The 27,186-nt window shown below is 43.6% G+C and overlaps 1 protein-coding gene across 13 annotated transcripts in view; it reads left to right on the forward strand.

Moving 5' to 3' along the window:
- DLG2 (discs large MAGUK scaffold protein 2) overlaps positions 1-27,186 on the forward strand; it is a 1,449,438-nt gene that overhangs the window by 502,686 nt on the left and 919,566 nt on the right. Inside the window, exon 1 of one of the 13 annotated variants that reach the window (XM_005287563.5) lies at positions 18,758-19,327. The exons of 11 other annotated variants lie outside the window; for them this stretch is intronic. In XM_005287563.5, coding sequence (XP_005287620.1) covers positions 19,226-19,327 — 102 coding nt within the window. In that variant the 5' untranslated portion in view covers positions 18,758-19,225. Of the gene's footprint in view, positions 1-18,757; positions 19,328-27,186 lie in introns of those variants that run through there. One more of the 13 variants, XM_024107514.3, reaches the window with a different exon arrangement.

Consider the following 27,186-nt stretch of genomic DNA (forward strand, 5'->3'; position numbering starts at 1 on the left):
AGGGGATTTGGTCACTCACACAGCAGGTGATAAGAGGAAGACACCAGAATAGGTTTCTTCCCAGTGTTAGATAAAGGGCCAGGTCAGATAAAGACAGGTCAGAAACTCTGCGGAAGAGCAAAAGAACGAGTGCTCTATTATTATGTATTTATTTGTATTATAATACCTACGAGCCAGGGCTTAGGGTAGGGGAGGGCTTGATATCCAACCCCCTGCTTGGTCAAGGTGCCTTAGTCTTCAAGTTGATTTACACAGGCCCTCCCACTCCACCAGGTCCCAGCCCTTATGCCTGTGTAAATCAACCCCTGAGTAGGGGCTCTCCCAGTGGGGAGTCTGCGTCCACTGCCCTGGGCTGCTATTTACCATTTCCCCTTCAATTTGGGGCATGGCCCCTATAGACCAAGTTGCTGTTGTGGCTCATTTCTAGTAGTGACCCCTCTTGGAGCCTGGGTAGCGTCCTGTTGCCGTCACAGGTTCTTCTGGGCAGGGCAGCCGTAAGTTTGGCGGGTCTGAAGACCCACAAGGTCTCTGTGTCAATCACCTGCTTACCTCTTAGGCCAGGGGCTCCTAAGTCTCTTCCCCAGTCTCCTTTAGCCAGGGAGATGGTGCTTACTTCCTGGGAGGTAGCCTTGACTAGCAGGCTAGTGACCCTTCCCCTCAGGTAGGGAGGCAGGTAACTCCTGCCTCTTTGCCAGTCTGAGCCAGGTGCTCTCTTTTTCTCTCCCCTCCAGGCCTGGCATTGGCTGCAGGGATTATGGGTGCAACTAGCTGGGGCCAAAGGTTTTCTTTAACTCTTTCCATGCCAACAGTTAGTTTTTTCACTTCATCATGCCCAGTTGTGCTAAGTGCTGTACAAACACTGGGTGCCACCTCCCCACTTCCCTGGTGGTAGGAGCTGCACCTCTCTCTCTCTCTCTCTCTCTCTCTCTCTGAGTTTATGGGCAGATTCTCCTCCCTCCCCCATTCCCTCCACACACACACATTTCTACTAGAAGCAATGTTGGCCCAACTCTGGCTGACAAAGGAAACTACTTGAAGAGGGATGCATGGGGCCTTCTCCTAGGAATAAAAAGGAAAAGGTAATATTTGCCAAAGTTCCAAAGTGAGCCAAGTTAGAATTCAATTTAAAAACAACTCCTGATTAATAATACTAATTATTTGGTCTAAAAATAAAGAACTGATGACAATCCCGATCCTACAATGAGCTCTGCACGGGTGGGCCTTCATCTAAATCAGGGATTGGCAACCTTTGTCACGCAGCTCACCAGGGTAAGCACCCTGGTGACCAGGCCGGTTTGTTTACCTGCAGCATCTGCAGGTTCGGCCGCTTGCGGCTCCCACTGGCCGCGGTTCACTGTCCCAGGCCAATGGGGGTGGCGGGAAGCCATGGCCAGCACATCCCTCGGCCTGCACTGCTTCCCGCCGTCCCCATTGACCTGGGACGGCGAACCGCGGCCAGTGGGAGCTGCGAACGGCTGAACCTGCGGATACGGCAGGTAAACAAACTGGCCTGGCCCGCCAGGGTAAGCACCCTGGTGAGCCGCGTGACAAAGGTTGCTGATCCCTGATCTAAGTCAAGGACACTTTCAGGGGATGCTGGTGTAACACTGACAGACCCCAGTCATCGTCAGGCAGGATTGAACCTGGGACCTCTGAAGCTAAATGCATGAGCTTAAAGCCTTAGCTAAGGCTGTAGAAGACTCATTAATCTCTAAGTGGTCTCAGTGCCACTAGAGATGGCAGAACACCATATACAGGAGGTGTATGGGTTACACTGGCATGGCATTTTAAAACATAAGAATGGCCATACTGGATCAGACCAATGGTCCATCTAGTCCAGTAACCTGTCTTCTGACAGTGTCCAGTGCCAGGTGCTTCAGAAGGTATGAGTAGAGCATGGCAATTTATCAAATGATCCATCCCCTGTGGTCCAGTCCCAGCTTTTGGCAGTCAGAGGCTAGGGACACCCAGAGCATGGGATTACATCCCTGACCATCTTGGCTAATAGCCATTGATTGACCTGTCCTCCTGAACTTATCTAATTCTTTTTTGAACCATTATACTTTTGACCTTCACAACATCCCCTGGCAATGAGTTCCACAGGTTGACTGTGTGTTGTGTAAAGAAGTACTTCCTTCTGTTTGTTTTAAAGCTGCTGCCTAGTAATTTAATTGAGTGACTCTTGGTTCTTGTGTTATGGGAAGGGGTAAATAACTCTTCCTTATTCGCTTTTTCCACACCGTTCCTGATTTTATAGACCTCTATCATAGCCTTCCTGAGTCATCTCTTTTCTAAGCTGCACAGTCGCAATCTTCTAAAATCTCTCCTCATATGGAAGCTGTTTCATACCCCTAATCATTTTTGTTGCCCTTGACAGCACCTTTTCCAGTGCTAATATATCTTTTTTGAGATGGGGCAACGAGAAGCAGTATTCAAGGTGTGGGCGTACCATGGATTTATATAGTGGCATTTTTATTTTTCTGTCTTCTTATCTATCCCTTTCCTAATGATTACTAACATTCTGTTAGTTTTTTGACTGCAGCTGCACATTGAGTAGGTGTTTGCAGAGAACTATCCACAATGACTCCTAGATCTCTTTCTTGAGTGGTAACTGCTAATTTAGACCCCATCATTTTTTATCAACATTGAATTTCATGTGCCATTTTGTTGCCCTGTCACCCAGTTTTTTGAGTTCCTTTTTCAACTCTGCACATCTTGCATCTGAAGAAGTGAGGTTCTTACCCACGAAAGCTTATGCTCCCAATACTTCTGTTAGTCTTAAAGGTGCCACAGGACCCTCTGTTGCTTTTTACAGATTCAGACTAACACGGCTACCCCTCCGATACTCAACTCTGCACAGTCAGCTTTGGACTTAACTATCTTTGTATCTTTGCAAACTTTGCTACTGTGCTGCTTACCCCTTTTTCCAGATCATTTATGAATCATCATTTTGATACAGGATCACATTTCCACACAGAGTCCAGCTATGGGCATGCCTCAAAGGTCTCAAATTTCATGGCAAGTCACTGAGCCCTATAACAGGTTGTGACTGTAACATAAATTGAAGACCTATTATTTTCTTCTAGTGAATGAATGAGCTTTTCTCCAAGACTGAACAGGAGCATATGGAAATAGGCAAGATGATGACTCACAGGTGTAAATTACTCACATGCATAATGTTCATGGGATCATACGTCTAGTTAGCACTGATCCATCCCACCTGTTTCCCCATTCACACACATATTTGATAGATGTTTTGGTCCAAACAATGTGCAGGTGGGATAAGAAAGAAAGAGAACTTGCTTCCTGCATTGTGTAGAGCTGGAGACAATAAGTGTGCCAACCTTTAACGTTAAGTGATAGGTTCCCTGCCCCTCACTGTGAGAAGGGGTGGGACTTTTACTGTTAAAAAAGCAGCTTTTAAAGTGATACATTTCATAGACATTGTGACCTCTGAAATCCAGACAGAAAGCGCTGAGCTTTGTATCAGAGTTAAGGTGGAGGAAGAGGCTAGTGGAGTCTGCCAGTGCTAGTGTAGCTCAAGTGAGCCAATCCAGCCAGCAAAATTGCTTTGTGAAACATACATAAAATAATGTATGCTCCTTTCTCACACAGCAAGCCAGGCTGGGCGAGGATGTCTGTTTATTATTATTATTTTTACAAAATACTCTGGTCAGCAGACTCCCGCAGGGCTTGTATAATAAAAACAATACATCAATTAAATTGCAGTGTTTACATTATTGATACAGTACTTCTTAAAGGACTCAAACCACTCCTCCCTCCCCCCTCAGAGTACTGAGCTTGTACCTCTCACACAGCCAGTATCCCTGGAGGACAAGAGCCTGTGTCATTAAGTGGGTGAGGCTGGTAGCGTGGTTTGAAGGACAACTGGGCTCAGACTCTGCTCCAGCAGCGAGTGAAGTGAATTCCTGCCTCAGGAGCCCCTCTGTGAGAAAACTCTGCCATCAGACCATCCTGTTTACCCCTGGGGTCCGTGGGCCAGATTGCTAAAACTAGGCAGGCACCTAGGCCCAGAGCCACAAAAGTTTAGATGCCTAAGCCCAAGGTGCCTAAATCCCAGTTTTGGATCCGCCGTGATCCACAGAATTTCCACCAAACCCCATAGGCACCTAAACTCACTCAGCATCTAAGTTTCCAGGATAAAAGTTCCTTGGATGCCCAATGTTTCTGCCTCTGGGCACGTGCCCTCTAGGTGTACAAGTATCTGTCTGTCGCCTAAGCCCCAGAGTAATTCACAAATTGGGGTGTGCTCAGAGGCCACCTACTGGATCGGGTCCTATTCAAAATCTGGCTAGGGGAGCTGGTGGGGTTGTCCATAGCTTAGTGGTTAGAGCTCTTATTGGGTATCTGTGAGACCAGGTTCAATTCCCACCCTCTGCCAAAGCAGGAGAAAGGATTTTCAGGGAGGTGTGCTGGCTTTTGTGGATCACATTCTGAGGTGCCTTTCTCGCCTTGCTCATTGTATAGGGAGCCTAGGAGCCTAACTCTGCTTTGTGGATCGCAGTGTTCTGTGATTTTCTAGGCACCTAAAAGTTAGGCACTGGGATGTTCACCATTGCAAACCCTAAGTCCCTTTGTGCATCCCACCCCTACAGATGGTGATAAGCACCTAGTGGGATTTTCAGTAATGCTTAGGTGCCTGTCATTGATTCCAACGGGTGTGTGGTGCTCAGGCCCTCTTGTAAATCCTACTAGGTACTTAGCTGCATATTTAGGTGCCTAACTAACTTTAAAGAGCTGGCCTTTCTACCTCAAGTGCCTCAATTGATTGCAATTGCAGCAGTGTATGTAAGGAGGGAGGCAAATTCTGAAGTCTATTTTGGATGGATTGACCACACTCAGAGTTAATAATGTTGTGTTTAGATTTGCAAAATAGCAGAAATATTCACTGAGAAAAATATAGAGTACGTTAGATATACATAGAAAACGTTTTCCTAACTATGTTATACAGCCAGAATGGAGGCCCAATCCTGTAGTGGGCTCCTCATGGATGAACCCCCTGCACCCACATGGAGCTTATGCAAGTCAGTGGAGCTTCACCCAGGTACAGGGGTCTGCCCATGCAGCACTCATTGCACTAGCAAGGCCACAGTCATCAAACCTGTACTATTCTCTTTGGTGATATTATATATTAGGGTTACCATCCGTCCGGGTTTCCCCGGACATGTCCGTCTTTTTCAGCTTTAAATGGCCATCCGGGGGGGATTTCTATAAAGTAGAAATGTCCAGGATTTCCCCCTTCCCCTCATGCAGAGTGCGGTGCGGCTGATTGGACGGCTGGGCCTGATTGAAAGCCGCTCGCAACCACTGGGGCCTCTAGCAGCCAGAGTCCGTCCCCCTCCCCTGCTCCCTCCTCCCCGGCAGAGCAGCGCGGCACAGTGTTCGGGTCCACATGGAGCTCGCAGCTCTCCCTCTGCCGGGTGAGCGGGGGAGCAGGGCAGGCGAGGTGTGCAGAGGCTGCAGGGCGAGTGGGGAGCAGGGGGCACAGAGGCTGCAGGGGCGGGGGGTGGTGCAGGGGCTGCAGGGGGAGGAGGAGCAGGGCAGGCAGGGGCCTAGAGGCTGCAGGGGTGGGGGGGGAGGTGCAGGGGCTGCAGGGCGAGTGGGGAGCAGGGAAGCACTTAGCAACCCCCAACCAAGATCAGAGCGGGAAGGAGGAGGGGGAATGCGGGGTGCTCAGAGGAGGGGGCAGGGACTTTGGGGAAGGGGTTGGAATGGGGGCGGGGAAGGGGTGGGGCCGGGGGTGGGACCGGGGCCCCGTGGAGTGTCCTCTTTTTTAAATGTTTGAATATGGTAACCCTATTATATATGATACAATGAAACCAACTGGTATATGCTTGTAACCAGCCTTTCAGTTTGGTTGCAGTTTAACCAAGGAATGTGCCCTTGGAGAATGGAAGCTGCATGTAAAGGCTCTCAGCTCTGCCTTCTTCAAGGTCTGCTAACAATCTCCTCGCTGTCAATGGAGAAGCTAATGGGAGGTGGCATTGTCTAATGGATTGAGCAGGGGACTGAGATAGGGTGACCAGATGTCCGGATTTTATAGGGACAGTCCCAATTTTGGGATCTTTTTCGTATATAGGCTCTTATTACCCCCCACCCCCGTCCCGATTTTTCACACTTGCTGTCTGGTCACCCTTTGGATCTGATTCACTGTGTGGCCTTGAACAAGTCACTAAGGCCAAAAAATTTCACACGTGACCCATGGTTTTGGGTGCCTCCGTTTTAGGCTTTCCAGCTTGAAATACCAGGGCATGATGCACCCGTGGCGTCAATTGCAGTTACGAGTGCTCTGCTCAGCTGAAGTCAGCTGGAGCTGAGGCTAATCTGCACCCACGACAATCAGACCCAGAGGTGTTTTTTTTTTAAGTTGGGCACCCAGGAATCCCTGGGCATTTTTTAAAATGTTAGCACTCGCTCTGTTTCCCCAGCTGTAAAATGGGGGTAATGATACTTAACTGCCTAGCCCAGGGCGGGTTTTGTGAGGATTAATTAGTTACTACGGGAAAGGGCTTTGCACACATCCTGCGCTATATTAGAGCAGCAGTATTATTGCTCGCCATGCTCAGTAGAAGCACTGTTGCTTTAAAAAGGGAGCTTGTCCAAGATCTCTTCCTCCACTGGATCTAAGATGGATGCTCCTGCTGCAGCACAGTCTCTGAGCAGACTTTGCACTGCCTGCTTTTTTTGTTTTTCCTGGAAGCTCCCTCCAGACAGGTCAGCAGCACTGCAGATTCAGCAGAAGTATGAGGGTAGCTCTCCTCAGGTAAGTTACTACTAACACAATGCTGCTCTTTCACACACCTGTATGGTGATCGCATCAAGGATTCTGGCATCCTGAGAATTATGGTCCTCTCCTTATTTGTCTCTAGCTGACTCTCAGAACCCAGCTCTCAGCAAGGGAAAAGTCTGACAATTTCGGGCCTCTGGTCTCTAAAAAATTGTCTTCTGGCTAACTGATTTTCATTTAGTTGTTATGAGGGTAGGGGATGCCTGATGCAGGGCCTGATTCTGATTTCACTCACCCTGGTTTTACCCTGGCATAACTTCCAGGGTGTTACTCCTGATTGACACTGGCGTAAGTGTGATCAGAATGTGCCCTGACATTCCCAAGAGCCTGATTGCCATGCGTAGTACGGTAGCATTCCCATCTCCCCTCAGGAAGGAGGTGCTATTCTGTCGCTAGAGAGAGAAGAGTAGGACTAGTCCAAGAGAGCCTTCTGAACTTTCTGAGCCAGAAACCACAGAGGCTAGTTTTAGCTTCATTGGTTTCTTTTCCTCCTTCCCCAGTAATTCCCCTCCTTTTAAGCATTAATAGCGTTGTCTTTGCTGGGATGTAGCAAATGGAGCACTCCAGTAACTTTCCAGAGTCTAAATTTGTTTCATTTTGTTATCCCAATAGACGCTTCGGGGATGGGGATTAGTTTTGCATATGTGTATTAGTTTTGCAAAGAGTTTTTTTTTGGGGGGTGGGGGTGGAGGGGATGGTAGCTTTAATGAAATAGGGATTAAATTAACACTTTTTTTAACACCATCATCACTGACTAATACCATCTTGCTCTGGGAATAGTACATGTTGCTTAACTATGGCTACGGAGCCAGCAGGGAGAAGGATAAAGCACTTTGGGAGAGATTCTCCTCTCTGCCATTGTACGCTGCTCTGGAGGCACAAAGGTGCTAGGAGGAGCTTGTGGAGCATTCCCCAATGCAGGAGTAGGGCTGTTGTAAGCAACCTGATGCTTCTCCCCTCTCAAGCCCTGGGGTAGGAAGTATGAGGAACAAGGATAGGGATAGCTTAGTGGTTTGAGCATTGGCCTGCTTAAACCCAGGGTTATGAATTCAATCCTTGAGGGGACCATTTAGGGAACTGGGGTAAAAATCTGTCTGGGAATTGGTTCTGCTTTGAGCAGAGGGTTGGACTAGATGACCTCCTGAGGTCCTTTCCAACCCTGATATTCTATGATTCAAGAGTGTATATCAGGGTCAGAAGTGGTGCAAGCCCCTAGGTGGGCTATCATAATTTAGAGCAGTTACTGTAATTTACACTGAGGCCTCGGCACCCCAGAAATACACTTTGCACCCCACTTCACCTGGACTGCACCTTTTTGATTTGTGCTTCTCAGCACAGAATCTAGTCCTGTTCTTGCGATCCTCACCCTTTTGGGGTTTGCTTTTTAACTTCTTGGTGTTGGAGTGATCAACTCATGGACATAGGAGGGGATGTGTTTAGAGTATGGAAAAGTTGCCCCATTACATTATATTTTAAAGCCCCAAAGCTTAGCCAATTAGCTTTTACTGAGTAACATGACCAGTTTTTCCTTGAAAAACTAGGCAAGCTACAGCAGTGCACATGTAAGGATGGCTTTGATGGGGAGGAGACGTGCATGGGAATGCTTTGGCAGCTGGAATTGGGGCAAGAAGACAGCTTGGCCAGGCCTCTGCCAAGCTGCACCCTCCTATTTTTTTCTCCTCGGACTCTGTGTAGGTGACCACTGACTTGAGGACTCAGTGAGAGAGTGATTGGTCTAGGCGAGTGGACCCTCCAGGTGCATTTTTGCTCAGCTGATTGGTGGCACCTTCCTGTGGCAGGAGGCTGCATAGCGGTTTACAAAAAAACTTTGTCTTGTTTTTTGCAAAAGTTGACAGGGACAGTAGGCCAGGCCCTGAAAAGATGGACACTTTTCAGACCAATAGTGCCTCATTAACAAGCTTTTGAAGCTTCATTCAATTAGCTTTTCTCTCTAGAAATTCCCTCGCCGTTAAAGGAACAGCAGAGACTAGAAGAATCTGCCACTACAGTCCCGTAGCAGCTGCTTTCATATAAAGCTTTCTCTCAGGGGTTAGTAGCGTTAGTTAGAAAACTTTCGAAAGAATTTAGATTCAGCCATTCCCACATCCTTCTGTATTTGCTGTCTACTGACATTTGTGTGAGTGAAGTTCTGTTGATTCGCGGAAAATGAATTTTGGAACCATAGCTGAGAAGTCATTAAAAAGTAGAAGTTGTTTAAAAGAAAAAAAAAGGGGGAGGGGGGGAGAGAAAAGCAACATTTGCCAAAAGACACGTAGAATTTCCTGTTCTTAATATAAGGAAAACCAATGTCAATCTCAGTCTATTGGCATATAATTTCTGGAAAAGGCTAGTTTTAATAGCAACCTTAGGAAATGGGAACTTTTATCTGAAGACAGCTATAATTTTGCCTTAGAAATCCAAACTAACTCTCTTCTCTTCCCTCCCCCCCCCACCCCCCATATATGTCAATAAGAACTTGTCAGTGAAAAATGTCACTGGGAAAACCAATAATTTTATCTTCCTCTGTTGAGCTTGACTAGCACATGTCATAAAAGATCTGGGTTCAACTAAGAAATGGTTGTATATATGATTATTGCTGAGCTACCGCTTCTGCACTTTAACTGGATTACATTAAATCAAATGAGATTAGACACTATAAAGCAAGATTTAGGTTCAACTTCCAAATCTCTTATTTTTCTTTTTCCGTGTCTTCTGATTTATTGCTTTAATGGTATTTTGGAATAAAAATTTTAGGGTTTCAGGTTTTAAAAAAAAATTGAGTTATGTAAAAGTTTATGATTTCTCCAAGAATCCAAAATAATACAAGTTTCCAATGAATTGACATGTATCATCATTTTACTTTCACTTCTGCTTTCATTATGTACTTTCCCCCAGATCCTTCATTGATATTTAAATAATGGTTGCACACAATGAAAGGTGAAGGGAGGTTAGTTGTGGTTCCTCACTGGTCCCTGCAGCAGAAACGCAAGCTGCAGCATGGATGGTTGTGGATATTCTGTCTCCGTTCCCAAACCTGTCAGGAACTCATCTGAGAGCTAGAGTCCCTGGCCTTTTGGGTGTCAGTTGTGGAATGCCGTCAACAAATGGCCTTAGAAAAATAGAGGTTGGACACATGGGATCAGTTTGTTTGTTCTTGTTTTGTTTTTCCTCCAGACTTTCAAATCTGAACTTGGATTGTAACAATATTTCAGACTTAACTCTTTAAAAATACAATTGTTAGTTTATGTTACTCTGTTGCAATCCTGGTTAAGTTTCCTAGGGGATAGTTATCAGACTATTAATCGGATTCAACCATTGGCTCTCATGTGCTTCCAAACCCAGCAGGGTCTGGGCAGAGTCCAGGTGCTGTCTCTAGTCCTGAGCCTCTCAGGCACACTCCCGAGTACAGACTCCCTGTCTGTAACCCTGCCTTGGGAAATGAGACTCTGCAGTCCCACTACCCTAGGTCCCAGTCCCTTATGCATGCTCCCACCCAGAGTCCACCTCAATTAAACTGTAATTCCAAGGCAACCACACTTGGGAACATGTGGCAGGTGAAGTAAGGAAGATGGGTTTTGCTCAGGAACATCTTCAACACACACACACTTTACTCTTAGCACAGGAGAGTTCCAGATCTATGGAAAACTATAAACTCCTGGAGGTAATCCGCACTCAGAGTCCTCCTGAGAGCCTTTGTGGGGTGACAAAGCCCCGCTGGTTCCCATTCCTCCAGCTGTCTTCGCTTTCTGGCAATGGATTGTCCCCTTGCTTAGAGACCACGTTACTTTTAAAAGCAGTCTGTGACACCTTTCCTTTCTGTCTCTTTCCTGCCCCTCCCCTCGGGATTTTCCAGACTCCCAACCCCCTTAGTGGTTGCTAGGCAGAGAGTCCTTAGAAGTAGATGGCTCTATTGGAGGTAACCCTATTGTCCTACCAGAATAAATCTATTCAATTATTGATGGACCTTTTTCAACTTCCCCAATTAGTCTGTTCCTGCTACAACATGGACGTTCTAATTCACACTGAAGGTTACCATTAAAAATGCCATTCATAAAACAGGAGGAATTCATCAGTTAACAGTCATATTCTCCAAACTGTCACACACTCTATCTGTTAATTGTGCTAATACTAGGCCGATTTTTAAAATGCCTACTACTTAATATAGTACTTGCTACTGTGAGTAGTCCAATTACCCTAGAAGGAAAAGGAACTACTCCAGAACTGAGCACTATTTGCAGGATCAAAGCCAGATTTTTCCACATGCTTTGCTTCAAGCTCATGAAGAGCCATACTGAATCAATGGGACTACACATGTGGTTAAAGTCTCGGCAGAATGAAGGCCTGTGTTCTGTTAGTCACGTAGGTTTGCAGGATGAGGCCTGTTGCTTGTGCTTAATTTGTTGTGAAAAAATCTTCAACAAAAGCATAGCAGAACATCCCTTTTAATAAAGGATTTTCAAAACAAATTGGGTTGTTTTATATCTATGAAAACTCGTAGTAACGCTCATGTTTATCCCTTTTGTGCTGAATGCTTAGTCTGAGTAGATGCGCTTTGGTTTTTTTTTCTCTCCTTTGTTTCTCTTTTCATTTGCAGCTGGCTGAAAGATATAAATAAACTCATTGCTTTGGGGTTTTTAATGATCCACTGTGCACAACAGCCCAGGTGGAAATCTGGTTTTCTCCCTTCATGTGTCTCTCTTCAGCTTCTATTATTTATTTATTTATTTATTTATTTTAATTTAACCTTTCAGATGTGTTTAGCACGTCAAAGAAAAGTGTTACCATTACATGCCTCTCTTTGGGCAGCATCAGTTTTCTGTGTAACTTTAGTAAGAAGTTAGAATTTAACTTCCAAGAAAAAAAAAAGTTCTAACTTGCAAAGGGAGAGTAAGGCAAATCCAGGTATTGTAAGCTAAATTCCAAAACTTTATTTTAAATACTGGTTGGAATTGCCTCAGGGAATTGCCTCAGTAACATAAGCAAATGATCTGTTCCACAGAAATGTGAATGTTGATGTGGATGAGTGGTATATGAAAGAAAGATCTCTTGAGGAATGTGTATGTTTGAGACATGCTCAAAGTAACACACATAAATGGAAAAAAATGAGGGAGTGTAGGCTTAGATGGTTTGGTTGGGTAAAGCACAGTCCTGAGAATTGTGCGGGTAAGAGTCCGATAGATCGAGATTGAAGGAAGAAGACAGAGAGGCCGACCTATGAAGTAGTGGTGGGATATTATAAAGCAAGACATGTTAGCATACGGTGTGTTAGAGGATATGGTATTGAACAGAGCACTATAACTCATAGGGAGGATCCCATTTGATGAGATCATTCACTCAAAAAATTTTATGGCACAATCTGTTATATGCTCACTTCTGTTAACCAACAAAATGCTACCGCCTACGTACTGATTATGGGGTAGAAATGGTTATATGCTGTCTTCCCCAAAATTTAAATCCATGCCAGAAAAGTCACTCTTCCAATAGTTAAATCCCGCAAACACATAAGCATGTACATAACTTCATGAGTAATCCCAGTGACTGAAAGGTCATTATTTACATGTGTGAAGTTATTAGGGTGATCAGATGTCCTGATTTTATAGGGACAGTCCGATATTTGGGGCTTTTTCTTATATAGGCTCCTATTACCCCCCACCCCGTCCCAATTTTTCACACTTGCTATCTGGTCAGCCTAGAAGTTTTGCACCTATGTGTTTGGAGAAATGGGCCCCTACTATGCACTGTAGCACACTTGCTTAAATACATGGGAAATGGAAATGCTGTTTGGGCTATGCAGTGCCACAGATATGATACTCAGATGGCACTGTATCTTTTCCTGCATGGGGTCTCTGTTTTCTTCCAGCTGTGCCATTTGAATGCTAGCCTGCATTTCCCTCCTGCTCACAGGATTAATATACAAATAATAAATCTAGGCACTTCTATAGCACCTGCCACATGAGGCAGTCATAGGGCTTTACAGAAAGTGGGGGAACTCCTGGCTTTACTGAACTCAATGGGAGAATTGCCATTGTTCTTTAACTGGGCCAGGAATTTCACACAATATGAACCCAATATTTCACCTACTAGGTAGGTGATGTTTCATTCAACAGCTGGGAAAACAGAGAGAGACAAGACATGCTCAAAACTTAATCTGAGACACCTTTGGATTTTCAGAGGTGTTGAGCACCACCCCCGGCTCTCAGGACTTCAATGTTCTCTAGTAATTCTTTATTTCACAGTGAGTGGGGGATGCTCAACAGCTCTGAAAATCTGGTTCTTCCAGACTGGACTCACCCAAAGTGACTGGCCAATTTTGAAAACATATTCCCAGTAACATGCCCAGAGTTCATGCTGTTAGACTGGGAAAGTATTGCTCAGATTCTTGCTCTTAATGAACATAGGTCACAGTGCTGCACAATTTTCATTTTTAATAGGAGCTATTTCAACTTTGTTTCCAGCTTCTTTAGCATCTGTTGCCTTTGTCATAGAGGGAGCCATTCTAAGTTGTTGTTTTTTCAGTCTTTGAGGAGACTTCATCTTTTTAATCATTTAAATTTAATTAAAAAATTAAATTTAAGCCAGGTTTAGTTTTTGGGAGGTCCCTTTGGTGAACAGGGAATTTAGAAAAGAGCAACAAAAATGATTAAGGGGTTGGTGATCTTGAATTGTAACCAGGTTAAAAATATAACAATGAGTAGCTTGACCAAAGCTTGAATGGTATCAGTCTGTTGCTAACCGACGTGTGTAAGCAGTGAGGAGCTAGCAGAATTTAGGTTAGAGCAAGCAGGCATAAGTACAAGAGATGCAATTTAGCAAGAGAAACTATAAGGATTTATATTATGACATTAGTTGTTAAGCAGAATTCCCCATTAAAGACAATAGGAGAATTTTTTAATAAACTGATGTCCCAATACAAATAAGGGTGAATATCTGGAGATGCTTTGTGAACTAGCCCTGGGTTTTTCTAGGGCTCTGTATGACATAGCATGGAAGCCCTCTTGCTAAATCTGGACTAGATATGATCTTCTCAAATGTTAAGGATTAGGTACAGGCACTTGTCACTGGGGGCTGGGAGTGCAGGCGGACTTTACAAGCTGGATGGACTGATACACAGGGCACGGATTACTATTCCTTGCAAATGCCCAAACTGGCATAATTTTTTCTAAATGTTACTGTAAAACAAGCTCATGCATCCCTTTTCTCATAGGTACCAGATGGCCTCCACCTTCTCCACCCACTGTTAGCTCTCTCTGGCTGCCTCTTTTACACTATCCTCCACAACTCTTTAAAAATATTGCATCCATGCTTTCTGCTATCTGTATTATCAGACTGCAGTTTGCTGTACAGTGCTAGGTAACACTAGCACCCATGGTTTTATATGTTGAATGGCCTCTTGTGTGGACAATACATGGAGGACTGGAAATGTTTACTCTTTGCCAAGCTGGAGGTGGGGCAGGGAAGGTTCTAAACAAGAAGCTCTACAGTGAAGCAGGAAAAGAGAGTAGCTTTATGGGTGGTGCTATTTTATTTATTCTAATAAAATTCCTGATTGAGCGTTAGAAGAAAGTCACTCTTTCTGTGATCCTTTCCCGTAGTCCCGATGATCTCATCTTTCAGTCTCCTGATCTTCTTTTCCAGTAGTGCTCTTAACTGATGCTTAATGTGCAGTATATACACCCCATTTTCTGCATTGCTAGAATGAACATTTTGTCCTTGCCTTCTGTCACTTCTGGATCTGTTGACAATGAACAGAATGACAGCAAATGGTGACTTAGAAGGGAACACTCTGAAGATGGAAGCGGCAAGAAGAAACTCTCTTAATTATAAAATGTTATTGGAGAAAAGAGGTACATAACTCCATGGCAGTATGTGCACAAATCGTAGTCTAGACTGCGCACATAAAGCATGAGGCAAAGAATCTTTTGCTCTAAAATAGGTAAAGTAGTCCCCAGCTGCTAGCACAGTAGTGTAGGAACAGGAAGAGGGGATTCTCTTCACCTCCACAAATAATATTGTGGGTTGACCTGAAGAGGAGAAGAATGACTGACTGTCTTGGGGAACAAGCTCAGATAATGGCATTGGATGCTTATTCAGCAATCTGATAGCTGCTGTACATCCTGACTAGCTGGGAGAGATAATAGCAAATAAGAGAGGTGTACTTCATTGTGGCAGGAGTTGCAAGTAGGATGTTTTTTGGGGGAGAGGAGGGTTGCAAAATGCAGCAGATATGGGGAATGTATTAGTTGTATGGTAACATCTGCAATATATGTTCCTCTATTAATCTTTTCAAAGAGAGTATATGGATGTACATTTTTTTCCCAAGAAACCTTGCTCCTGCAATCTGACTCTGATTTAAATTCTTTTCCCAGCAATTAGCAATTTACTTCTGTTTCACTGATGGGTACTACACAAAGTAAAAATAGAGAAGGAACTTTGGGCAATCGTGGTTGTACGGCAACTTGCTGTGGGTGGTTGTCACCTAATTGAAATAAATTTCTTGGCCATTTGTGATGTGAATTATTATTATTCCAATTTGCCACTAGAATGAACCTACTTCTAGTTACGCTAGGGGATATTTCTCTGTGACTTTCCCAAATGACCATGCATCAGATAACACTTTTTTTTTTTTTTTTAGTTAAAGAGGCAATAAGATTGAGTGAAGGGAAATATTTCTTGTCTTGTGGAAGTCTGTGACAATCACTATTTGAAACATCTTAACATTAAATAAAATCACACGTGAAATGTGTTTTGGCTGGAAGCCTGTTACATTTTTAGGATGAGGAACATTAAGCAGGGAGGGGGGTTGAACAAATCAATGTGTCCTCTCTCCTGGAACTGCAAACCTAAGCAAGTAGATCCAAAATTCCCCTGAAAGACAAATAAATGGCCTCTCTTTCATCTCCCCACCTCTTCTGAGTTGAAATAAAATGCAGGCAGTTTTAACTAGGGTTTGTGCAAATTAATTGAAGATCGTGATTGTGGGTCTATTTTAAATGAAGATGTCATGTTTAAAATACTTAATGGTGCAGATGCAATGTGTTCTTTCTAAACGGAAATAACTATTGGGAAGAATTGAGAGCGTTACTGATCACTTAAATGTCTCAGCTGAGTGGGTATTAGAACTGTTAAAACAAATGCATCATTTTCTGTAGTAGCGTCTCCTCCTAAAAATATTGCCAGATTAGTGCTTATCAGACCAGTAAAGCAGTGTGCTCACACCTTCAGGTAACAGTGTGATTCATTTTTTTTTTAAATGATAGTGGCTGCTAACTGTAACTATGGAATGTATTGTCATGGAAACCACACTTTTCTAAATTTACACCGGTGCTGGTGATGAGAGAGACAGGACTTGAAAGAAAATCTGTTTAATAATGAGACAGCCAGGTTGGGAATAAACAGATCAAAGATTCAGATATTTTTATGAGCATTTGTCATAACATGTATTCTAAATAGGGTCAAGCAATATTTCATAGCTAACCATGAGGAAAAGTTGGAAAGAAGTCCTGCTTTTGTGTTACTTTGGAATAATAGGTCAAACAGAGCATGGATTATTGATGTTTGGTCAAATAGCAGCTCTATAATAAACTCCCATGTGATCTAATGTGGCATATAAAACACATTTCAAGGCTGTGTGAAATCAAACAATGGCCAGAGTGAATTGAGGACAGTGAACTTTTAAAATCTGTCATTTGCAAGAAAATCCTTAAAAAAAAAAAAAAAAAAAAATTAGGACTTACGATGGGAACTGGGTTGTAATTTTAACTGTGGAGCAATTGATGCTGCTCCATAATACAGTCTTTCTGATCAATTTTGTATCTAAGCACTTTTAATACACACTACTGTAGTATCTAGGTTCCCTGTATGCAAACTGGGAAACCTCAGTCCTATCCTTAAGGAATCAGAACTAATAAATGTAAAATATTATTGTATCAAATCATGATTAGTTTATAAGTGAAGAAAACTTCTAAAAGGAAAAGTTAGTGATCAAGGGTATTAAAAAAACAAAATCCATACTGTTTAAGACACTAAATCCTTTTGTTACCTGGGGTTTTGCTGAACCTAAAACTCTTGGTAACTTTACTGTTTGTGAGATGGTGTTCAGGAAATAAATCAATGGGGACACTGCCATCCAACCGATAGATAATTGATGCAAGCAGGCAAACAAGTGCTTTCACTCAAAGCTTCTACTTTATTTAGTCTCCAGCACTTGCACGCATCTGCAACTGGTTAGGAGAGCACCCCAAAGCACCCTTCAGATTCATATTTATCCAGGGTCTATAAGAGGACTTAAGTGGATAACTATAGATATCCAGTGGCCAGCCTTCCATCTGCAGGGGAACTGGAGAGATGTCCAAGTGTTCAAGTGTCCCTGAGCTCATATTTCTTCCTCTTTATATCCAATTTGTCAATATTACATAGCTTGCTCATAAGCCCCCCTCTCCCCCCGTTGAACAGAACTAAATTAAGGGTGGGGATTTCTAGCCTGTCAGAGAGGCAGGGGAACTTTCCATCGGTTAACCAATAGTAATAGTTAACTATTGCCAGACTTTCCATCTTGCAAAACTGCATGATTCGGAGAAATAAGTCAAGTCAGGAGAGCATAGGGTCATGTTCACTCCTCAAGGTTACTCTCACTTCACTCTCCTCTCCTGGTCTGTTAGTTGTGGTAAGGCCTCCTTTTAGCTGATTTCGGCAATAAGCAGAACAACTGGTATTCCAGCTGATGGCAGTGGTTTAAGCATGTTACTGGGCTATCAAAAATCTGCATCTAAACTTTCAGATTTTTGGAAAGCGGCGGGGGGAGGGATGGTGGTAAATTACATAGGAAAAAATCCAGTTCTGTACTTATTTATTTTTAGTTATTGTACTGCTCCCTTTACATTGTGGCCTCCAGTCAGCATAACGATATAGAGTTAAAATATAATCTAGTTACAAATTCTCTAATATTTACTCTGAGAATTCGTTGAAGCACATCCATATTTGTTCTTTCATTTGCCATAAGTGTTTCTATAGTCTGTGAAGCACATTCTGTGCTCACTTTAGCCTGGTCCCTCGCAGAAAATATTCCAATCATCTCTTCAGAATACACCGACAATTGTCAGGGAAACAAACTGCTCTCATTTAATCAGAAAGAGCTCATAGTGTGATGAGCAGAGCCTCATAAGTTACAAATGGTAAAGTCAAGTCACTATTTAAACAACTGCTGGGATTATTTCACTGTCCGCTGTGAAAGTGTTTAAACTGCCTTCTTCCCCCTTTTTTCTCCTTCTTGCTTTTTGTATTTACACTTTTTTATTCATTCAGCTTTTAACATAAAGTTAAAAAAATTACAGCTATCAGATTGACCATCCAAATGATTCATTATACATTTTGATCCGTCACTACTGAAATTGAGGAAATACGACCGCTGCTAGCTATTACTACAGCCAAAATATTATAGTTCCCCTAACCTCCTGTAATGGTTAAATTCCTGACATACTGGAGGCTAATGTGTAGAATATGTTTAAAGGTTATATTATTGAATTATAGCTGCCTCATCTGTAGGTATAGTACTTCAAACAGAGTTTAAAGGGATGTTTGGGTTTTTTAAGCTTCATGCTGGTTCGTTTTCCATGTAGCTTCATGTATTTTTTTTTTTCAGTGTCTCCTGCAATCCATCAGACTGTCTATTTGCAAATTTGTGCCTGGAGAAAGCTCCCATGTGGCAGGCGAGGATTGGGTAAATGCTACTTGTAACAGTGTTTTCTCCCATTGCAAACTCCAGCAGCTGAGATTTTCAGCTTTGAGTACAGTTTGTTTCATGCTGAGATTCATCTTTTTGGAGAAAGCAAAGGTCGTAGCTTCTATGAAGTTGCAATTCAATAGATCCTTTTTCTGGGGGTTGGAGGAGAGGGAATCCTTATTGGAATGCATATTGATAAAGGCTGAAGATTGTGTCTTGTTAGATAAGTAGTTTTTTTGTTATTTGTTTTTCCCCTCCCCACAATGACTATGTATTGCAGCAACTCACTGGCTTTTTACCAAATCAGGAGCTGCAGTATTTTTCTTCCGATGGAATAATTTCAGCCCACTTGAGCTAGCATGACAATCTTATGTGATTGTTATGAGTAGGCGTTTATATCCTTTTACATGCTAATACTGCCACACCTGCTATTCCCCCTCATTTCCATTTTTTCCCTTCAATGTAAAAACTAATTTCCCAGTGGAAGGGAAACCCTGAGATTCATGATCAATGCTGCATCATTGATTCATCAACAAAGAAGGGGATGGCTGAATGGGACACAGGTAGAGATTCAAGCAGGCTGCTTCCGACTAGCAAGAGAAGATAGCTGTTGAGCAGCATATGTTGCCACTCCATGTGCCGTATCAGCTACTTGTTTTTATCTTTCAGTAGGCTGCTACTACTGCAGCACTAAAGGAATGTGCCCTATTGTTAAAAATCCTGACTGCTTTACACCAATGATTTGCCACTGCAAAGTTGCATGCACCAACAACACTTTATCGTTGATGTTTGGATGCAAGGTAGGACACGGTTAATATATTTAAATGCATGTTGTAACTCCTTTGATTATCTGTGCTATTTTATTTAATGCCTGAATAGGGATATAGATAAGATTCAGAGCAAATTGGAATTTGTTGGCTATATGGTAGGGCTTACAGTACTGATACATTTCAGATGTTATAGGAAATCCAGAGTAAGAAAAGGTTTCCTTTATTTCTATAATAGTACAAGTACAGATTTACATAGGAGAAACAATTGGATTATAGAATTTGTTTTAGACTTAACTATATACTTGGCTAACAAAGGTAACTAAATCATTAATCTCTCACTTGCCCAGCTTCGTTGCATTTGAAATGTATACCTGTTATTCTGAAACCCTGAATCAAGTAGAAATGTATCTACTGTTTTCATTGATATCGGTGATGGTGCTCCTAATGAGACTAGAAATGATGAAGTATGCAGCTCTGCACTTCTGTATAATAAATAAAGTAAGCCCATAAAACCTTTAAAAGTCTGCAGAAGGTGACAAATGCATATTTAAATAAATGTTTTCTTTTTGGGCTGGACAATCAATTAAATTTAAGAGAGAAATTCAGTCAAAAGGTGGCGTAGTAATCCAGAGAAGTTCATTTTTGGCTCTATAAAGGAATCCCACCTCTAATTTTGCAAAGAAGGTGTTGGGCTGGGTTTTTAATTTTTTCCTTAAAGAAAATTCTGATTTTACATTTTCTTGTACCCATTTTTGCTCATTATTCTTTTTCTAAAATAATTTAATAGAGATGTCCTGTTAACACAAGACTTATTAGCTTTGGAAAAAATAAGTTTCGTTCTTGGATCATTTGAGCATCCACCATGAAATTGTAGGGGGTGCAGAATTTTTTGCCAGTTCCCATGCACAGCTGTCTGTTAATAATTATGCAAATAGTTTTAAAGCTGTTCTGTTCGTTAAAAAGTACAGTGATCAAATAACTACTTGGTGCTACTAAAAAGAGTTAAGATCACAGTTGAAGGATGATTACACCTGCATGGATTTTTCAATTCTCATAAATGGCTGTGTCCATTGAAATATGCCAGTGCAAGAAACCTCAAACCTCATTTAGAGTAGCGACACAACATTACTTTGGAGTTACCATGAAATACCAAAAAATGTTCTGAAATACCAAGTAGTAACTCCATATAATACTGTCATAATATAGATGAGCTAGTATTTCTAAATGTAAACTAAAGGCTAATGACAGCTAGATTACCTAAAGATTAAGAATACCGTATCAAGTATAGTATAGTTTTTTAAAACTTAATAATAACCATTTACAAGTGTTGGTGTGTCTACCTTTCTACCTCCATACATGTTTTCTTGGTATTTAAGGTGTTGCCCAGCATGGGAAAACCATAATCACCCTGTTCTTATTCCAAACAAAACTGAAAAGACATAAAGGTGCTCTAATTTTAATTGCTGTGTCATGATGCCACTAATGATGTGAACAGTGTTGACAGTTTAACAATTTATAAGCCTCTTCAAATTTCTTCATAAAAGCAATTAATGCTTCTTTTTCATTTTAACTTCAAAACTGATTGTGAGTGTTAAATTATAATTTAATAAAGGTGAATTATTAGTCAGGGGAAATTAAATGCAAGCCACCAATCTAATAAGGTAGGCCAACGGCCTAGGGACCAGCATCCAATTTGTATTCCTGCCCGTAAGCATGATTTTCAAAGGATGTTCTTTGAGGCACTTAAGCTCTTTCATGATTTTCAGATCCTGTTACGAAGCAGGAGAATAAAATTAATTTTATTTGTTTAGAGCTGCAGGCTTATTACTTAGTCACAGTATGGTGTTTTTACTTTAAGAAACCACATTATGAATGAAATAACTTGGGGGGAGGGAGAGAGAGAGAAGAGGATGGTGATGCTAAAGAATGATGCTGATGATGAAGAATGATGCTAAGGAACCTAAGTGTAATGACTTGTGTTGAACTCACCCTAGACATGTCAAATTTGTACTTTCTTGACACTGTTACCAGATGGTGTGTAGTACAGTGGTAGACATACAGATATTTGACATATCACTGGCTCCCCTTTTTGTATCACAGCGAAGACCCCGTAAAATCCCCAATGTACGAAAGCAGACCGCTTTGCTGCTCTCTGAGCATATTGTCCATTTTAATGGTGGCTCATATTTAATATTTGGAATGGTTGGATTATTTCGCAAGGGTCAGGTATTCCTGGTTCACTGTATTTAAAATAACTTTCTGCTTATCTCACTGGGCTGATAAGGATAGGAACACAGTAATTCGATGCGAGAACGTCTATTGGATCATAAGGTCAGTTTCTTTACCAATATCGGGTGTAGTCCCTGAGAGAGGACATACCATGACATACCATGTTAAGAGCATGGCTAGAAGTTTGTTGCATGTTCCTCAAGTCTATGGTCTGCATTCTCTCCTAGATCTAATTGGATCGGGACTAAAAGAGCAGGAGAACTAAAGGGACAGCCCAGAGCCCGCAACCCAGCCAGGAGCCCCCTCCCACACTCTGAACCCCTCAGCCCCAACCCAGAGCCCCCTTCTTCACTCCAACCCCTCATCCCTGGACCCACCGCAGAGCCTGCACCCCCAGCTGGAGTCCTCACCCATTCCCATCAGCAAGGACTCATCTTGCTCTTTTTGCCCCAAAACTGCTGCTCCTCCCCCTCCTTTTGTTCTCCAGCCCACCTCTCGGCGTAGGCTATTTTTCTTTTTCAAGTCACTTCGCTTTGGGCTCATGGTTTAAAGACACTCCTAGTTCTTTATATTTAAGGGGATGGATTGTTGCCATTCCCAACTGGATCTGGTTTTTGGAAAAGTGTTCACTTATGCTGCATAAATCAGGAGTCGCTCCAGAAGAGTCTAGCATTAGTGATGTGAAAGATGATCTCTTTTAGGAACACACGATTAATCAATTTACAACAAAAGGTAAAATCCCAGACTCGAGTTGTGTATGTGTGATGAAAAAAATGGTTTTCCATTATCTCACCATCATAAAAAAAGTCAGTACTCCAGTATATACTGTTCTTTCAAGAAGAAATTCAAAGTTCAGGCAAATATCTCCATGCTGTAAAATAAACGGGTCAGATAGCGAATCAGAGTATAGCAAATATATACTGAATAGAGACAAAGAAAAATCTCCTCTCTTAAAGACTGTGCAAGTTCCAAAACTGGAATGTTCCTAACACTTTTTATTTATAGCTTTGTGCCCTAATGTTAGCGGGGGCATGGTCTCACTGTATTGTGGGGAACTTCCTGGCTTATACACTACCCCGGTGGAATTGGCTAGTGAAAGGATGTGAGTCCTTGCTCCCACTTCCTTTACCTAGAGGCCTGCCTGACTTCAGACTCCCCTTCTCCTCTCCTGTGTGGCAGAGTCCTCACAACCCCGACAAGGCTGGACCCAGGATCTCTGGGGAGCTCAACCCCCTGGGGTTAGGGTGTCCCCACTGCAGGGTACTCTCTTGGCTCTGGATGCTTCCCTGACCCACTGATCACTGCATATAGATCAACAAATATAATTTAAAAACATAAGGAAAAAATGAGAAAGGTTAAAGGAAAACACATAACCCTACTCTGTGGCACGGGGACATCACAAACAGCGTCTCTGGAATGTAAGGGAAGTTCACAGTCTGTTTCTCACATGTGCCAGGCCTCCCTCCTGGGCCCTGGCTGCGCTGCAGGCATGCTGCGGGTCAGACACTTGCTCTGGTGGCGGCCACATGTCTTCAGGCTTTGGGTGGCAGGAACCTTCTTCCCAGCATCAGCCCCCCCGTCGGGGTTGTGATCCCCCTGCAAGGCCCCTTCGCTGATGGAATCTCCCTGCGCTGGGCCCTCTGCCCAGTTCCCCCCCCCTCATATTCCCCAGCTGTAGGGTTGCCAACTTTCTGATTGCATAAAACTGAATGCCCTTGCCCTGCCCCTTTCCTGAGGCCCCGCCCCTCACCTCACTCCATTTCCCCCCTCTCTCCGACACTCGCTCTTCCCCACCCTCGCTCATTTTCACCGGGCTGGGTTTGGGATGTGGGAGGGGGTACGGTCTTTGGGCTGGGGGTGTGGGTTCCGGGCGGTGCTTATCCCAGGTGGCTCCCAGTAGCGGCGACATGTCCCTCCGGCTCCCAGCCAATGGGAGCCATGGAGCTGACATTTGGGGCAGTGCCTGCGCGTGGGCAGGGGGAGCGCGCAGAGCCCCCATGGTTGCCCCTGCGCCTAGGAGCTGCAGGGACATGCAGGCCATTTCCAGGAGTCACATGAAGCTGGCCACTGTGGCCAACCAGACTTTTAGCAGCCAACTGGACTTTTAGCAGCCTGGTCAGCAGTGCTGCCGGAACCGCCAAAGTCGCTTTTCAGCCGGATGTTCCAATCAAAAAATGGACGCCTGACATCCCTACCCAGCTTCTCACTGCAGCTGGCTCTGGAGTGCCCCAGCTTCAGCTCCACTCTGCCTCTCTGCTGTTGCTTTGCCTCCAGCACAGCACCCTGGGCTGCTTCTCTGGTTCTGGTTGCTGCAGCTCTGCTCCCAGCGTGGATCTGCTCCCGGGACTGCTTCTTTAGCCCCGCTGCCTGCTGCTCTCTCCTGAGCTCAGCATCATTCTGGACCAGGCAGCCCCAGCTTATACGGAGGGTGGGACCCCGGCCTCTTGACTCCCTCATTAGCCTGCCTGCCCTGTCAATCAGGCTGACCTGGAGCCCCTGAGGACTCTCTCAGGGTCCTGATTTCCCATCGGCCCTTCCCCTTTCTTTTGGTACTGGGAGCTAGCCAACCAACCCCCGCAGGAAGCACTTTAGTAAGCGGCTAACAGTCCCCTTATACTAAGTTAGAACCAAAGTCTTCAGGTGGGTAAGAAAGGAAATTTTGGGTCTGCACCATCATAACCCATTTCTTGCTTTTATAGTTTGCTGATTTCTAACAGGGGGCGCCATGGGGAGTTTTCTGGAGAAAGGGCGGGGTGTGGCTGCTGGTACCTTTTTGAGAACATGTGCGCAGTGGCCTAGCTATACTATATGTGACATGGATATTCCTGAGAATGGAATAATCTGTGTGGCATGCTGGACAACCTTAATTCTGGGCCTGTTTTCATGGTAATTGGTACGTGGCTTGTGTTTGGCCAGTCTTACGGACTGTTACTTTCAAAATGCAAAAGGGTTCAAAGTAATATAATCCGAAAGGCAGGACAGCTTCTCTGTGGCTTAGGTACTTATATTGTCCCCCTGAGTGCAGTGTCTGAGTGCACCTCAGTTTTCAGTTTATTTATCCTCAGAATGCTTCTGTGAAGTAGGAAAGTCATTATACGGACAGGGAACTGAAGCACAGAGACTGTACCAGATTTTTAAAGGTATTGAGGTGCTAAAACAAGCATCCAGGTACCTAAAGGGATTTTCAGAAATGGCTAAGTACCTAATTCCCATGGTCTCACACATACAATCGGCTGGATCAGGGGACTGAACCTCATAGATTCATAGACTTTAAGATCAGACGGGATCATCATGATCATCTCGTCTGACATCCTGCACATTGCAGGCCACAGAACCTCACCCACCCACTGCTGTAATAGACCGCTAATCTCTGTCTGAGTTACGGAAGTCCTCAAATCATGATTTAAATACTTCAAGTTACAGAGAATTCACCATTTGCACTAGTTTAAACCTGCAAGTGACCCATGCCCCATGTTGCAGAGGAAGGCAAATAACCCCCAGGGTCTCTGCCAGTCTGACCGGGGGAAAATTCCTTCCTGACTCCAAATATGATGATCAGTTAGACTCTGAGCATATGAGCAAGACCCACCAGCCAGGCACCTGGGAAAGAATTCTCTGTAGTAACTCAGAGCCATCCCCATCTAGTGTCCCATCCCTGGCTGTTGGAGATATTTGCTGCTAGCAGTCACAGATTGGCTACCTGCCATTATAGGCAGTCTTGTCATACTATCCCCTCCATACACTTACTTGTGTCTCCCAAGTCCTAGGGTAGTACCCTAATCACAGTATCATAATTCCCCTCCAGTTCAAATTATGTCTATCACATAAGAGTAGATGGCTTAGGCCTCAATTCAGCAAAGCACTGAAGCACATGCCTAAGTCCCATTGAATTATTGGTTAAACTAAAAAACATGGGGATCGATCTGAAAATCCAGAGATGGATAAGGAATTGGTTAATGGGGAGAATGCAGCGGGTCGTATTGAAGGGTGAACTGTCGGGTTGGAGGGAGGTTACCAGTGGAGTTCCCCAAGGTTCGGTTTTGGGACCCATTTTATTTAATCTATTTATAACTGACCTCGGAACCGATTGCAGGAGTAGGCTGGTAAAGTTTGCGGATGATACGAAGGTGGGAGGCGTTGTAAATTCGGAAGAGGATAGGGATATCCTGCAGGGAGACTTGAATGAGCTTGTGAATTGGAGTGTCAGAAATAGGATGAAATTCAATAGTGAAAAGTGTAAGGTGATGCATTTGGGGATGACCAATAACAATTTTAGTTACAAGATGGGGACGCATTGGTTAGAAGTAACGGAAGAGGAGAAGGACCTAGGGGTCCTTGTAGACCGCAGGATGACTATGAGTCGACAGTGTGACGTGGCGGTGAAAAAAGCCAATGCTGTCTTGGGATGCATTAGGCGAGGTATATCTAGTAGGGATAAGGAGGTCCTGCTTCCGTTGTACAAGGCGCTGGTGAGACCTCATTTGGAGTACTGTGTGCAGTTCTGGTCTCCCATGTTTAAAAAAGATGAACTCAAACTGGAACGGGTGCAGAGAAGGGCCACTAGGATGATCAGAGGAATGGAAAACCTGTCGTATGAAAGGAGACTAGAGGAGCTTGGGTTGTTTAGTCTGACCAAGCGAAGGCTGAGGGGTGATATGATTGCTATCTTTAAATATATTAGAGGGATTAATACAAGGGAGGGAGATGAATTATTCCAGCTTAGTACTAACGTGGATACGAGAACGAATGGATATAAACTGGCCGTGGGGAAGTTCAGGCTTGAAATTAGACGAAGGTTTCTGACCGTTAGAGGGGTGAAATATTGGAACGGCCTTCCGAGGGAAACGGTGGGGGCGAGGGACTTGTCTGGCTTTAAGATTAAGTTAGATAAATTTATGGAGGGAATGGTTTAATGGTAAAACATAGTTGTCAAGAAAAACCAAGCAATGGTAGGTAAATAGCATAATGGCTAAAAGGGGTCAGGATGGAGACTCTTGCCTATATGCTCGGGGTCTTACTGATCGCCATATTTGGGGTCGGGAAGGAATTTTCCTCCAGGGCAGATTGGCTGAGCCTCTGGAGGTTTTTCGCCTTCCTCCGCAGCATGGGGCAGGGATCTCTAGCAGGAGGGTCTCTGCCGATTGAAGTCACTAATAACAGGATTGGGGACTTCAGCAGCAGAGTCCAGGGAAGGGGCGGGGATGGTTTTATGGCCTGCAGCGTGCAGGGGGTCAGACCAGATGATCATAATGGTCCCTTCTGACCTTAAAGTCTATGAGTCTATAAGTCAATGGGACTTAAGCACATGCTTAATTGTAAGTATAGGCTGCAGTACCTTGCTGAACTGGGGTCTTTAATAAGTAGTTTAATGTGGATGTACTGTTACCTCAGGCCTGTTAACATCTGTTGACTTTGTTCTTATGTGAAGTGCCAGTAATTATTTCTATTTGAGATACTTCTTATGATGTCATTTGTTACATCTCTTGACTCTTATATACAGGTGATGTTTTGCTTGTTCACTTTTTTCTGTGTATCTTGTAAGAAAATGTATTAGAAATTCCAGCAAAAGATGCACATGGGCCTCTTATTAGCTGAGTTTGATGGAAATTTTGAGGAATTGTGCTTTCCTTTTTATTTAGGGCTAATTTGTGTCTGGCCAT

The sequence above is a fragment of the Chrysemys picta genome, chromosome 1 (assembly GCF_011386835.1).
Source record: "Chrysemys picta bellii isolate R12L10 chromosome 1, ASM1138683v2, whole genome shotgun sequence".
In the NCBI taxonomy this organism is placed as follows: domain Eukaryota; kingdom Metazoa; phylum Chordata; order Testudines; family Emydidae; genus Chrysemys; species Chrysemys picta.